The sequence below is a fragment of the Typopeltis vanoorti genome, chromosome 2 (assembly GCF_054136105.1).
Source record: "Typopeltis vanoorti isolate ZY-2024b chromosome 2, IOZ_Tvanoo_1.0, whole genome shotgun sequence".
NCBI classification, from domain to species: Eukaryota; Metazoa; Arthropoda; class Arachnida; order Uropygi; family Thelyphonidae; genus Typopeltis; species Typopeltis vanoorti.
This window is the reverse complement of record NC_143550.1, coordinates 62,228,586-62,244,961: the sequence shown is the minus strand read 5'-3', so window position 1 is coordinate 62,244,961 and position 16,376 is coordinate 62,228,586. Positions and strand designations below refer to the sequence as shown.

Genomic DNA, 16,376 nt, shown 5'->3' with positions numbered 1-16,376 from the left:
TGATCACCCATTTTACACGCATTATTTATCCAGATTATTGCGGTATTTTTCGTGGCAACAATAACCGCGATAATCGAGGTATTCCTATCTATATATATATATATATATAGATAGATAGATAGATAGATATTTTATTTTATTTTTTTTAAATTTAACTTGTTAAAATATACATTAGACGATAGGTAACAAGGACTATTTACATATTATAAGTATATATATTACATAGAAAGAAACATTTTCCTTTCAGGTATACAATAGAGTATGCAATAAATGAATTCAAAATTTACAGTTCAGTTTCAGTCTGAGTTATCTTTCAGATGAAGCATATTGTCATCATCAATCCAGAAGAGGGTACCAGTTGGATTCCACTCCTCTATGACTTTCATGACAGTTCCTGTTCCTTTGAAGTACTCAAGTTCCAGTGAAAGCCTGCTTTTTAGTTTCTGACGGAGGGTTTGTGTAGTTTCAGTGATGGATGGGTACTGGTTATTTCTTGTCTGTTTTAGGTAGAATCTGTAGACGACAGCCTTAGTGCAGATGAAGAGGAAATTGCATGTTCTGTGTCTGTTTTCTTCTGTGTGGACTAAATTCCAGGAGTCTTCTTGGCTGTGTGCATAGTTACAGGTGCTAGAGGCAGTATTCAGGGAATAGGTGATTATCACTTTGTTTGCGGGATAGGTTAGATATGTGTGTTCCAAGGTAACTGAAACATCACAGAATAGACACAGATCCGTTTTCTCTTAGCTGAAATTTGTAAAGCTTAGAAGGAGTTGGCAAGATGTTATGCCATAGTCTCCACTGTATGTCGGAATCTGGTTTGGCACACTTCGATTTATATGGAAGATCCCACTGAAAACTGAATGGCATATGCGCCTTGTAGATGAGAGGGTTAAGGATGAATATAAGAAGGGCGAGGTTGGAGACACTGACATGAGGAAGTGGTATATTTTCTTGTAGTTGGAGGGAAGAATTGGAAGTGAGGCTTCAGATTGTACAAGATGAAATATCGGCACCGAGCAGTTTCTAGAAGGAATACAGATTTCCTGAGGTGTAGCGATATCTGGATAGGCTTTTATAATGGAGACTTGCAGCTGTTGATATTGCTTTTCAGTTTTTGGGTTCTTCATTGGTAGGCTTGTGAATGCTTTCCACTTTAGGGTGAGGAGGTCCCCTATGATTATTCCTGCCCAGTTCCATGTAGGGAAAAGAAAGGGCTGGCCAGTTGTGAGACTTGTTATATTTCTGTTCAAAAATAGTGGTTCTGTAAGTACAGCTGACTCTGTTGATCCTGTCAGTGTGTGATGAAGTTCTGTGTTTTTCCACCTCTGTAGAGCATCTTTGTAAAAATGAGGTAGTTTAGGAGGAGATGGTGCAGGACTGGCCATTTGGAGGATTGTGGAAAGTGTAAGTCCTCTGTTGGATGATTTCGTGATGTAATCGAAGGTGGTTACATAAGTGTGATTGCATTAAAGTGTCTTTAGGAGGAGGATTATCCAAGGATCTAATCTTGTTTTCAAGGGAAATCAGGCCTTGACCTCCCTTGCTGAGTGGCTTGCAGAGTTGAGGGTATGTTGTCCAGTGAGTTTTGTTCCAGAGGAAACATTTGATTTCTTTTTGAACGTGGTGGAGAAATTCTTCAGGGGGTGTGAGGACTTTGAGGGCATGCAATAAGACACTCGCAGCCATCTGGTTAACTATTAGTACTCTTCCTCTAATTGAAGACATTGAACGAACGCTGTTCCATTTACCTAGCACCTGTTTAAAACGGTTGTGCAGCTTTGTCCAGTTCAGTGTGTTATATATTTTGGTGTTGCCAAGGTGCACACCTAAGTATCTTTGTCCTTCACTTGACCAGGTACATTCGATCGGAGAATCATTTCTAGCCTTCCATCTGTCTGACCACAAGCCTGTGGTTTTTGCAGAATTTAATTTGACCCCTGAGGCTTGTGCATATAGTCTGTGTGCTTCCTCGGTTACTGTCATTTCTTCATTTCGGACTATTACAGTGACGTCATCGGCATATGCTGATAGGGTAATTTTTTGATGTGGCTCTATTATGCTGGTTTGTTTGGAGATGATGATGTCATGTACTCTTTTTAAGAAGGGTTCTATGGCCAGTGTGTATAATTGTCCGGAGAGGGGGACATCCTTGCTTGATCCCTCGAGAGTATGACAAAGTGCGAGTGAGCCTGTTGTTGATTTTTAAACAGAAGTGTACATCTCTGTAAAGCAGTTGCACTGTTTCAATGATGAGAGGACCATAGCCAAATGCCTTTATGACTTCATAATGGTACTCGTGCTCTACCCTGTCGAAAGCCTTCTCGTGATCAAGGCCGACAAGTGCTAGGTTTTCATGTTGGCCGTTTGTGATGTGAATGAGATCTCTTATTAAATGGAGGTTATAATATATTGATCTTCCTAGGGCAGATTATGTTTAATGTTGGCTTTATTTAGTTTGCTATAACTTTGGAAATGATTTTGCAATCGGTATTAATTAAGGAGATTGTACGCCACTTTCAGATATCCGTGTGGTCTCCCTTCTTTGATATCAGTCATGCTACTGAGGTCGTGACGGATTGTAGGAGCCCATTGAGGTAGGCTTCTTGCAGTGTTTTGAGGAGAAGTGGTCCGAGTTGATTCCAAAAGATTTGGTAAAAACTGACGTGAGACCATCAAGGCCAGGAGATTTGTTCTTTGGCAAAGATGTGCATGCGGTTTTCAGTTCATCTATCGTGATTTTGTTTTCTGAGTGGTTCCAATGTGTTGCAGAGATTGTTTTTGTTTCTTTCAGTATTTTGTGAGTGCCATGATGGGATGTTCCTGCAGTGTTGTATGCATTCTTGTAGTATTGTAGGATTTCAGAGGTGATTTTACTTGGATCGTCTGTGATGCTGTCATTCGAAGTCTGATAGCAGAGATATAGTTTGCTGCCTGGCATTTTTTTTTTCAAGGAGAAAAAATATTTTGTGGGAGAATCTGAAAGATTTGTTTGTGTATGCCGCAATCTAAGTAGGACACCTTTTGCCAATAATTCTGCCTGTCTTTGCATGGCTTGGAAGGCAGAATGATATTCAGGGCTTTCTTCTGGGAGATACTTGAGCTGTTCTTCAAGTTGTCAGATTCTAATGTTCCTCTGTTGATTTTTCTGGTGACTGTAAATCTGCGTGAAGGATTTTATTTGTGACTTTAGGTGAGACCACCATGTTTTCATTAGTTCTGTATCCCCCCCCTTCAAGTGAGTGTTGTTGGTTATTAACCCCTGAGTGTTTTTTATGTAATCTGGTCTTTCAGGAGGGTATTGTTGAAGATCCAGTAGGCACTTCCTGGTTTGGATGCTTCCAAAGATAATGAAAGTTGCATCTTGACGAAGCAATGATCTGAGATGTAGGAAGGAATGTGTGAGATGTTTCTAACTAGAGAAACAGTGTGTTTGGTAATGTCGTGCTTGGTAGAGTGGTCTGTTAGTTGCTGTAATTGCTGACCTCCATTGTGTAGAACTTCTTATCTGGATGTTGATGCCAAAAGACGTCAATGAGTTCATTATTGTTTATAAGTGTTTGAAGTTGGTTTATTAATGAGTTATGATGTTCAGTACATTGAAGTCTGTCTTTTTCTTGTTCAAGAGTGCAGTTAAAGTCCCCAGCTATTATGATATGTTCTTGGTCAATGCTGAAAAGATGGTTTTGAATGAAATCCAAGATTTGTGATGTCATAGAATTCTGCTGTAGTATGTAGATATTGAACACATGCAGGATATTATGGTTGGGTGTTTTTATGTGAGCATACAAGGCATATCCTGGTATATCAGCAATCACTTTTAGTTTGTAGGGAGATTGATGACATACTCCTAAGCTGACTCCTGCTCCATGATGTTGTTGGGTTGCAGAGTGATGCAGGTCATAAGGCCACTCTGCCCATCTTCTAGATAATTTGGAAGAGGAGTTTATATTTGTTTCCTGCAGAAGTAATAGGTCTATATGATGTTTTTGTACCTGGTCAAGGACTAGTTTGTTGCATAAAGCAGAGGCACATCCTCTTGCATTGAGAGAAAAAAAGGCTCAAAGACATTATGTTTATGAAAGTTTATTTGTAGGTTGAATCTAATATTGGTCCTGATATTGTGTTTGTAGCCCATTAATCAGGTAGTAGATTTGCTTACTCCTGTTAACCTCTGCTCTGCCCTTTTTACATTTTAATTTTGAGTGTAGATCCTGAAGTTGAGATATTAGTTCTGGAATTCTTGTGGTCTGTTTAAGGGCTATAGTTAATTTGTGAGGGGTGCCTCATACTTTCTGTATGAAGGATGACAGCTGCTTCATTGTACTCATTGTCTCTTCAAAACAATGAAGAGACAAAAAACGTGACATAAAACGTTTCAAATTTTGCCTTATCTTTTTATATATAGAGAGTGGATATATTAATGGTATGATAATTGTTGAATGGGTACCAGAGGATCAGACAGTTAAGCAACATTATTACCTTGAGGCTTTGGCCAAACTGAGAGAACAAGTGAGGAAAAAGAGACCCAATCTGTAGAAGAACAACGCTTAGATTCTCCATCAGGACAACTCTCCAGCCCATAATGGACTGTCTCTAAAGTAGTATCTGGCTGATAAGAAGATCCCAGTGTTGGACCATCCACCTTACTCGCCAGACTTAGCTCCATGCAACTTTTGAAGGGCATTCAGTTTCAGTCAGTGGATGAGGTAAAGGAGAAAACGGCAGCACCTACTGAGGCAGATAACACCTGATGACTTGCAGCACTGCTTCCAACAATGAAAAATTCATATGCAACAGTGTATAGATAGAGGAGGGGAATATGTTGAAGGGAAATATCAATTAAGTTGTACAACTGTAATAATAAACCACATTTTTGCAACCAGTCTCATTATTTAATAGCTACACCTCGTATGGTCCTTTTTTTTCTGGTTTGGTCTCGGACCTCCATTTCTGGTGCCACAAATATTGAACTCAGAGAGGTATCTGAACATTCTGGACAATGCAATGCTTTCTACTTTGTGGTGTCTCTGCATAACTGACCATTGTCTTTTTCAGCAAAACAATGCACTGTGTTATAAGGCTGCTGCTGCTGTAGTGTGTGGTTTGTGGACATGAATGTCACTACACTTGACTTGCCTCCTCAGAGCCCTGATCTCAACCCTATTGAACATCTGTGGGATATACTGGAGCGTCACGTGAGGTCAAAGGACATCCATCCCACAGTAATCCAGGACATGACATGCTTACAGGAAGAATGGTCCATGCTTTCCTTATGGAAAGTATGCCCTGTAGGATTGCTACAGTCAACACATAAATGAGGTCCTACATCTTATTAAGGTGGGCACTATTGTCTGTTGACTTCTTTCCAAACAGTGTGTGTGTGTGTGTTTTTATATATATGTTATATGGGGAAATAAGTTCACGTAACTAAAGCTGGAATGAGACAACATAAAATATACTGTATGGTTTTCTTAATATAAAGAATAACATAGTTGCAACAAATATGTAGAATTCTGGATATTCAAAATAGTTGTGTCTGTTTTTGTGCACACTTGTGTGCTTCTGTTTGCCTAGTAGGATGATCACTGCTGGAAGGATTCATATAGATTCTGACTTTAGTTACATGAACTTTTTTCCAGTCTATGCTAGCAAAGTTTATAATCTAATGTGTGTTGTGTTTATATATATTTAGTTATCTTCATTGGTTTTCAAAATAGCGTTTGTGGTGATACGCTATTACATTAACATTTTGCTACTTTGTATCATTTCAGCTTCATGTTGAAAGTGATATATATGGTGAAGACAGAATCAATATTAATGCCAAGTATGCAATCCCAGGGTAAGTTAAATTAATACACTGCACATGAGCATGATTGTGATATAAGTTATGTTGGATGTCAGACGCTTAAATATGTCAAAGTTTGCTGTGATTATATTATTTGAAAGTTAGCATTGACTAGTGCTTCACTGTGTCCATCCTAATTATCAAAATGAAACAATCAAGGAGGGATAGAAAGAGGAGAGAGCAAGAACCACCCAAAATAGGATTGTTGAATTTTGAATGAAAATATTTTTACTAAGAAATATCTCATTCAGAATTTAACAAGAAAAAGAAAAAAACTAAAAGGGGAAATGCTTGTAAATAAGTGAAAATACCAATTTTGTTTAAAGAATTGTACCAATACAAACTTTGTAATATTAATTAAAAGTGAAAGATGTCAATTTATTGTAAAAGGATTATAATGTAAGAAGTTTCTCTATAAGATATATGTTAGAGCATAATAAAGAAGGATCAAAGTCCATTAACGACAACCTTGGATAAATTGTAGCCCACGGCAATTTGCTTACGTGTGAACGGCAGTGTTTTTTTTCGGGAAGACACGGCAATCGTACGGAAGATTCCAGGAAGATAGGAATGAATCAGGAGTCGGGTAGAAAGTTTTGAGTGAAAGAGGGCGCTAGAGATATGAGGTATAAAACGGGTTTCCCCCCCCCCCCCCCGTTTAGTGCTTTTTTTTTTTTTTTAGGAATTTTCATCTGGAGTTGTGGGAGAAGTTCCGGTGGAGTCAGGAAGAGTTCCAGTTTGAGGTCTAGTCTCTATTGCAGGCAGCTATTCTCTGCTGTTGTTTCGCGATGTCGGACGGAATAGACGAAGAAATGTTAGGTACCTTTCCAAGTAAGCCTGAAGAAACTGGCCGTCACATACGTCCACGTAGATTGATTCAATCCATGCTGTTTCCAGTCGAGAATGCGATGAAAGGACAGAACAAAGAAGGCCAAACCTAGCCGTGAGTTATAATCACCAAGGACGAGATCGAACATTCAGAGGGAAATTATAAAGAAAGGATGGATGGATGGAATAAGTTACAGGAATGTGGTAATATAAAATCCTTTATGATTCCTTTGTTAACAAAGAACGGAATAATGTGTCATGGAAGAAACTAGATGTTAGGTTATATAGCTCTAAACTTGTATGAAGGACTATAGTGAGATTTTAGATACCAGTGTTTAGAACCAAATAGCTGTTTCTTTAATATTTGTCTGAATGAGTAGTAGTTAGTTTGCCATAAGTAATGATCTATAGAATCATCGATGTGAATGTTTTAAGAATATGTGTAAGATAGTAAAGATATTTAAGGGATGCTAGCTAGAATTTTGTGTAGTGAAATGAGCCTATACTTAGATGTGATATGTGAATTACAGTTGATATGTCTAATCTTATAACTTGGGATAACTCTATTCCTATTGAGTGTTTTTTTTTATTGTAACCTTTTGAATCTAATAAATGTATCTTGATTATCTTAACCTGTTTTGTGCCTTAATTTGAATCCAATGCACCGCTTGCTAATATTTGAATCTGAGCGGGAGAGAAATATATGGCAGAGACCACGGCTGCAATCTAAAAGTGTTTTAAGAGAGATAGATAAAATTGATATAAGGAGTAATTAATAGATTGATTTACTTTGTATATTTTCTGAGGGTTACTTCTTGGTTAAAAGGAATTTCTAACCTAAGGATCTGGCTGGCGCAGCTTGAACAAATAAATATTGCCAGAACCTGATTAGGAGGTAACTCCAGACCGTTATTGCTGAGGATCAGACTCTATTCAGAAGTCAATCCTTTGTCAATTTATTTAATATACGTAATCATTCTAAGAATCGGCCAAATTGTGTGAAAAAGATAAGTGTGAAAAGGATAAAAGATATAAGCAGACCAAGAACAAACATATAACAGGATGTTATCTTGGAATGGATGGTTCTTGCAGTCTAATAAAAGGAGAAACTGGATAAGAGGTAGATTATACATTTACTGGAAAGAGGCATTGAAAAGAGAGCAGGCACAGACAAAAAAATAGGATTGAGGAGTTGGGCTAGAATTGGAGAATGTTGGAGAGTAGGAATACATAATTTTACTTTGTAGTGTTATCAGACTTGGTAATATATGGAGGAAGAAAGTGTTGAGACTGTAACTTGATAACTGGAGGCAATACACTGAAGGAAAAAACAACTAAGGATTGAGTAAAGATTATTGTTCTGCTGTTTTTGATATTGTCACTGTTACAAATGAGGGATAAAATATAAAGGAACCTGGAGGTTTATGGATTTTGGTTCTTTCCTCAATGGTGAAGAATCCAAAAATAGTTTCAGTTTTTAGTGCGTGTGTGTGAACCTCTTTAATTACACAAACCAGTAGTTCAGTGCTGTGTTGTTGTTGTTCTTAGTTGTTCATTTTGCTTTGCTATTTGCAGTAGATAAGCCACAGTCCCTGAAGTATTCATAGGTTTGGAAATTAATGCCACACAAAATACAAGCTGTTTATAAGGCAAAAAGGAGTCACCCCCCCCCCCCATTAAATGCTGTTCCTAATAAAGTAGTTACTTAATGCATGTATGTATAAATAATTGAAATTGATATAAATATATTTAAAAATGGTCCGCGCGGTTAGCCTAGTGGCCTTGCGCTTCGCAACCATATGCCTGGGGAAGGAGTGTCCTAGGTTCGATTCCCGTCCATGACGTGAGGAGCTTAAGGATCTTCCTCAGCCATAGCCAAGTTAACCGGTCTTTTTTCCGGTTAACTTGGCAGGGTTTTTTCCGCCAGTTTATCTGGGGTTTTTCATCCCGCAGGCAAACCGGCCCCGTGAACACACAGGTTACAGTCATAAATACTTACGGCAAGGAAGGCAACGGGAAACCACCTTGCTCATGATCATCTCTCCCTAGAATGGTAGCGTATAGCTACCCTCCTGCGGCCGTTTGGCAGATGGGAACCAGAAGAAGATATTTAAAAATAAAGAAATTCCCAGTTAATATGCATTCTGATTAAATTAATCCCTGTTAATTGAGAAACTACTGTATTATTTTGATTTCAAAAATATTTTTTATTTCTGCACTACAAAGCAAAACACTATTGTATTATATAAAAATTTCTGCATATTTTTATATAATGAATGATTACTTGAACTAAGGTGATACAGGAATTTCATTGCCTCAGAATGCATATTTTTCTTTGGAATATTATCTTTTGGAGAGTGGGGAAAGCATAGTGTGCTCTGCACTAATGTTACACACAGTTGATATATATTTATTATTAATAAATTTAATATAATTTAATTTAATAAATATAATAATAAATATAGCACATATATTTATTTTATACTTTTTTTTTTCCAGTTACGTTAAAAATCTCATATTTCTGGGTTCCGTCTTAGGTCTCTCGACACTCATTGTAATTGGAGAGCAATATAAGATTAAAAAACCTGTGGTAAGTATTGAATTCAGTAGTTCTCAAGTATTTCATGTTTTTGAACATCAAAGAAAATTAAAAAAATAATATCTTTATTTATACACAGTTAATATTAGTGTAAATTCATGGTAGTATTGCTTTAACAGTGTGTGTGTAAAATGTTTGCTTTGCAATCACTATATACAACTATGCATTATAAATAAAAACCTATCTCCTAAAGAGAAAAGGGCCCACAAACATCAGACATAAAGAACATAAACATCACACATGATTCCTTCTCTTCAAGATCAGGATTTGATGAGAATACACAAACTTTAAACTTATAAGGTACAGTTTCTTCTGCTCTCAATAATCATATGTTCACTGGGTATCCACAGATGCCATATGGTTACTCCAATGCTCAGCAATGTGCCACAGCAGGCCTCGCCATGTAGTCATGTTTTTAATGGCCATTAAAATATAATTAGCTCATATCTGTTTTTCTTTGAAAGTAAAAAGATAATTTTTGCACAACTGTTCTTACGAAAAAAAATGTATTTCTTCTTTCATATCTTCTCTGTAATATCAGTTCCTTTTCTATTGTCTTGAATTACAGAGATAATTTTAAAGTTTCATTTTTCCTTGTGAAAACTTCTTCCTTATCCTTGAACACAAAAAGAATTCATCTCTTTCAGGTTTACAGTGGTTAACTAGAATATGTTTTGCAGAACATATCAAAAGGAACTGTCTGTTGCTCTGGGAGAAACTTTATATATCACTTTTATCTAAGTACAACGTAGCTTCCTTTGAAAGAAATTCATCTGTTAATTTTGGAATAACCGTTTGTTTCCTTCATAATGCTCTTTTCCACCTTTTATTTGGCTTAAGAATTCCTTTAAACTATATTTCTCCCCAGAACGTCATCTCTGTTCTATTATTCTCTCATTATTCAACTTCCTCTTCAGAAGGATCAACTTTATGCACAAGCACATTACTGCTTGATGTGGTATCAATATGGCAGTGAGATGAAAATTGCTTGTTGTAAACAAGACTACAGATGGCATGAAAATGTCATCAGAAAGTTCAATAATTTCTTCTCTCAAGGTTATATTACAGAAATAATAAACTAAATTAAAGTTTTACCTTTTTACAAATAAATATTATAATCAAAAAGTTTGCAGCAACCATACAAAGATTTCTCTAATATGTAACATTAATAAAGAAATTTCTGATGACAAGAAATAATGTATTTGTGTTATACACTTTTTTATCCTTTCCTTTTTTTTTTTATTTATTTAAAATCAGCTACTGCTAAAATTTTTTTGAAAAATAATGTAAGATAATCTGATATTGCTGAATGTTAGATATCCTACACCCAATATTTCATGTTTTTAAATGTCTAGTGCTTGATTGGTACAACTGTAATAAAACGAGTTAATAGTTATGCAACATACAGAATGAAAATAATCATTTATTACTGATTTCTTAAATATTTAATTATTCTAAACTCCCATGAAATATTCTCTCAGAATATTTCATCATTTCTAATTCTCTAGGTTACCAACTAAAATCATTAAATTTTGTTTTTGGAATACATTAATTAAATAGAATAAAAGTAATTGATTTTATTGTAGTTCATACGTTCCATCTCTTGAGAAATTTACATTGGGAATTATTTGAATTATATCATACTATTTAATAACAAATAGTTATTAAATAATTTCTTTTAATTTTGGAATAACTGTTTGTTTCTTTCATAATGCTCTTTTCCACCTTTTATTTGGCTTAAGAATTCCTTTAAACTATATTCTTTCTTAAACTATAAACTATATTTCTCCTCAGAATGTCATCTCTGTTCTAATTAGTGCAACAGCTGTTCTATTATTCTCTCCCATTATTCAACTTCCTCTTCAGAAGGATAAACTTTATGGCACAAGCACGCTACTGTTTGATGTGGTATGCAATGCTTTTTCTCTGTTAGCTTTCTTCTCTAGTGACTCAAAAAATTCCTGCACTTCTTTCTTAGTGAAACCTTCTGTAGGACCATAGACACAAATATATTATATTTGAATTTGCTTTATAAGTCACTTAAGGATTAAAAGCTAGATAACCCACATAACCTTTTAAGGTATGTGGACAGCTAATGGAGCTTTTGACCTAATATCCCCCCCCCCCCCCAGTGGTAGGTATCTACCTGGATACTAACCAAATGAGAATGAGCTGGAAATTTGGAATTTAGCTCATCAAACTCTATTCTTCTTTAGTTTTCCATCTGCTGCAGGATATAGGCCTTCCCCTTAATTTTCTCATTCTGTCTATCTTTAGCCAAAGTCCACCATCTCATGTCAGAATGGTAGATCATCCTTTCATCTTGTTCCTTGGCAACCTTTCCTTCTCTTGGTATCCACTCAATGCTTAATTTTGTCCCATTACATGCTTTACAACATGTCACAATATCTTTTACTTCAGTCATCTTTCCAGTTCTAGAATTTCTTATCCTATCTTTTTTTGTTATGTGGAGCATTCTTCTCTCGAAAGCTCTTTGAGCCACATGCAACCTGTCTTTCTGTTTTTTTTTTTAGTTGTTGCCCATGCCTCACTTCCATAGGTAAACACTGGAATAATGCATATATCAAAGAGAATTCTTTTTTTAGCCATATCAATAAATTTCCTAACAAAGCCAAAATGCTTTGTTTCCTTGTGTGATTCTTCTACTTATTTCTTTATCTTGTTTTTCATTAAAACTAACCAATGACTAAGTTAATGTACTCCTCCACAATTTCAATATTATTACCTGTTAATTTTCGTTTGGTATGATCTGAATTTGTCCTCAGTTTGGTTTTAGTTAGAGTAATCTTTAAACATTTTTTCCTGCTTTCTCTCTCAAGGTCATTTAGCATAACCTGAGCTGCTTCTTTATTATTTGCTACAGAAATATTCCACTGCACTGGAATTTTTTCTGTAGTTAAAATATCATTGAACATATTCAGTATGACCTTATGAAACTGTGAACATCCTGATTTTATGTGTTCTGCTAATATGCCATCTTCTCCAGGACTTCTGTTATTCTTTGTTGACTTGAGGGCTTTCTATAATTCTTCCATCATGGTGGTTGGTTCTGTATCAGTCTTCTCATCTAAATATAGTATAGGATTCGTATCTGTTTCCTTGCCTGTGTATAGGTCCCTATAAAACTCACTGCATACTTTATTATTATTTAAATTAAGGGGATATTAAATCCCACATTATTTCAAAGCCGAATAAGAAACTCAAAGATTGGAATCAAAGAGTTTCATGCCGAATATAGTAAACTCTAAAAATTTCAGCGGATTGTAGTATAAAGGCACATAGTTCAACACTAGGGCAACTCATTGCAAAGGTGGGTAAAGTTCTGATCACTATTCCTAGTATTACCCATAATGTAAAACACATCTCCTAGGAGATGTATTATGTTATACATTATGGTAGAAGGTCACTACCCAGAACTTTACCCACCTTTGCAATGAGTTGCCTTAGTGTTGAACTATGTGCTTTAGCTTACACTACAATCTACCGAAAGTTTTATAGTTTACTATATTCGGCATGAAACTCTGATTTTGATCTTTAAGTTTCTTATTTGGCTTTGAAATAATGTGGGATTTAATATCCCCTTAATTTAAATAATGTTACATCGCCGAAGTGAAGCCTATTGGCTCTTTTATTTAAGTACGTTATTATTATTTTTCTATTGTATTGTGCTATTCCTTGCTCACTTTTCAATTTTGGAATCCATTTTTTTCTTTCATGTAATCCGTCTTAAATATGTAAATATAATTTAAGAAGGATTACATGAAAGAAATTGTTCTTAAATTATATTTCTGATGTTGTTTTTGATTTCTTTTCTAAAGGAAAAGGAGACATAGAACTTTCACATTTCCATAAATTCTATATCGTCTTTGTTAATTCTATGTCTCCTTTACCTTAATTCTTTCCCTTGCTTTTTTTTTTTTTGATTAGACCAAGTGTCCATAGTAAGTTTTTTCTCTAGAAGTTTTATTTTCTGGTAATGATTTTCTTAAACTCTTTAGAACTTCTATTATTACTGAAGCTATTTCCTCCATTCTATCAGATAAACCTGAATCATTCATGCTTTTTTTTCCCTTGAACTTTCCTTCCATTATTTCTTCAAATTTTTCTTTAGGGTTTATGTGTATTCACCTTCTAGTGTGGGTTTTTTTTTTCATTGACAGTTTCAATGACAGTTTCTCTCCCGCTTGATGTTTATTTTTATCCTTTCTCTCAATTCACTGTCATAATTAAGCTAGTTTGATAGATATATCTTCTAGTATTTCTTGTTGTTCACCATAGTATAATCAATTTCATTAAAAACATCTCCATTTGGTGATCTCCAGGTCCATTTTCATATTCTGTTCTATGTTACCTTAAACCAAAAAAAAGTGGTGGTTCAATATCATGCCGTTTATGGCTTTGCCAGGTAAAAACAGGAGCCAAGCTATTTTCTCTACTGAACAAGGATGAATAGCGAAAAGTTGGCAGTGACTACTGAACAAACTCTTCATCATCAGCAGAATTCAAGAGAGGCACTATCACTATAATAAGTATCAAGAGAAAAGAAGAATTGGAATTGGCAGAAGAATTAGAGAAGTATCACATTGACATAATTGGTGTTACCATAACAAAGACAAAAAAAAAACAAAAAAAAAAACCAGATGAGATTCTTCTAAATAACAAATAAAAGATGTTATGATCTAGCACTAAACTTAGCTAATCAAATTGTATTCTGTGTTAGCTTAAACTAAAAAACAACAATGGTTCAATATGATGAAATATCATGCCAGCTGTTGCTAGTCATTCAAGAAGGATAATCTTGAATGTCTGTAAGTATCAAGTAAAATAATGTTGAAAATGGAGAGTTGCACATTAAAACCTATTTGTGCCTATGGTCCTACAGACGGTTTCTACTAAGGAAGAAGTGAAGGAATTTTTTGAGTCATTAGAAAGAACAGCTGACAAATAAAAAGAAAAAGTTGGTCCTGGTAGGAAGTGAAAATTGCAGAATGAATACTAGACATATAGAAATGTTTTGAAAATTTGGAGAAAATTGCAGAGCTAATAATGATGGTACAAACCAGCTGGATTTCTGATTTCTGTTGTGGACATGGAGTGATCATTACTAATATCATGTGTCTTAGTTTATACACGTTATTATGTTGGAACAAGGAAAAAAGTCTCATCGACTGTGTTATTGGTGATAATGATGTCTTCATGCTGGTTCAGAACAAGAGTATACAGGGTATTTAAAATAGAAAGTGCACAGCATTCAGTTTTGTGCAGGAAAAATATGAATTTCCTGTTGAAAAGAAAAATATGTACAAAAGTTTTAAAAAGAATCGCCCATTATTAAATATTGCATAGGCACCTCCATGGAGTCCTAAAATTCATTGTGTGAAACCCCAATCTTGAAACCATTACCAGACAAAGCATTCACAACTGACTCAGGCAACCCATTCCATTCATTCACCACTCTCAAAGCAAAAAATCTAGTTCTCATGCCCTTGCTAATCACTCTTACCCAACTTTAAGAGATGATCTCTTGTTCTGCTCCCTCTAGCTCAATGTTGAAATATTTCCTTTGTATTACTCCTATAAAATTCTTTAAGTAACTTAAATGTTTCTATCGTACCCCCCTCCTCCCTTTTTCACTTATCAACCAACCTTTGCAACCAACAAATCCTCAATCTATTCTCATATGGGGCATTCTTCAGATCACTCACCATCTTGGTCACTTGCCTCTGGATCCTTTCCACCACCTTCTCATCCCCAAGAAACTCAGGTGACCACACCTGAGCACAGAGATCTAGATGTCATATCAAGGCTTTATAAACTGGAATGAAGCTTTATCTCTACTGGTTAGTGTGTTCTTCAATAACCAAATAATCCTGTAGGCTACCCTGGCTACTTTAGCAATATGCCCTTCAAACTTCAACTGTCTACTATTACTACTCCCAGATACCTGGCTTCATCAATTTCCTGGAGTACAGTTCCCTCAATGTGGTACACAGTTTGTAATCTTTGTATCCCAAAGTACATAACTTGACACTTTTCCACATTAAATTGACATCCATTATGTTTTGCCTATACTGTCACCTTGTTTAAACCATCATGCAAACTCTCTTGATTGACTATTACTCTATCGAACTTTGCATCATCAGCAAACAACCGAAAAATCCCTTCAGATTATTTCCTATATCATTTATATACAAATTAAACAGTGATCCAACCACAGAGCCCTGCAGCACACCACTAGTCACCTGCCTTCTCCTAGATTCTGCTCCTCCATATACTACTGTTTGGTATCTGTCCATCAGCCACTCTTTTATCCATATTACCAGTTTCATATCCATCCCCATTTGTTGCAGTTTGCATAATAGAGTTCCATGTGGTATCCTGTCAAATGTCTTTGAAAAATTCAGCAGTATCATCATGTAGCCATTCCCTTTGTCCAACTCAGCTGTCACCCTATTAAAACACCTTAATAGATTATTAAGGCATGACCCACTCTTCACAAAGCCATGCTGCCCCTTATTGAGTATCATATTCTTATCTGCCCATTCCTGAATTCTCTTTTTGACCAACTTTCCTAGTATTTTTACCACCACTCCTGAAATACTGATTGGTCTATAATTTGCTGCCATTACATCCTAATGGCAGCAAATTATAGACCTTCAAATAGACCAGCAAATTATCCTAATCATAACAAACAGTGACCCCACTTAAGTGGGAGAAGCTGCAGAAGAAGAAGAAGATCCTCCTTTATGCAAAGGAATTATTTTATCCTCCTTCCACTCTCTTGGGACTTATTCTTCCTCTTACTTGTCAACTTTTAAAATAGAGTGAGTGAGTGCATGAATTTTGTCATTTTTTGAGGGGATAAAGACAGAATTCAGTATGGGTTTGCTGAACGTTTGGTAACTGTCCAATGGAATAACTCCTGGATTTTTTTTGAGGTTAGAACATCAAGAAATGATAGCTTATCCTCACCTCTAATGTGAACTGAATTTTTGATAGAATTAAGAGAATAAAGATAGTTATTTGAATTAAGACTCATCATATTTCCAAACTATAAAGATGTCAACAAATCTCTGCAAAACA

The 16,376-nt window shown here is 35.6% G+C and overlaps 1 protein-coding gene across 1 annotated transcript in view; it reads left to right on the top strand.

Moving 5' to 3' along the window:
* Positions 1-16,376, top strand: part of ND-ASHI (NADH:ubiquinone oxidoreductase subunit ASHI) — a 57,962-nt gene that overhangs the window by 32,322 nt on the left and 9,264 nt on the right. The window contains exons 3-4 of the mRNA XM_090405571.1: positions 5,772-5,839; positions 9,173-9,263. Coding sequence (XP_090261697.1) covers positions 5,772-5,839; positions 9,173-9,263 — 159 coding nt within the window. The remainder of the gene's footprint in view (positions 1-5,771; positions 5,840-9,172; positions 9,264-16,376) is intronic.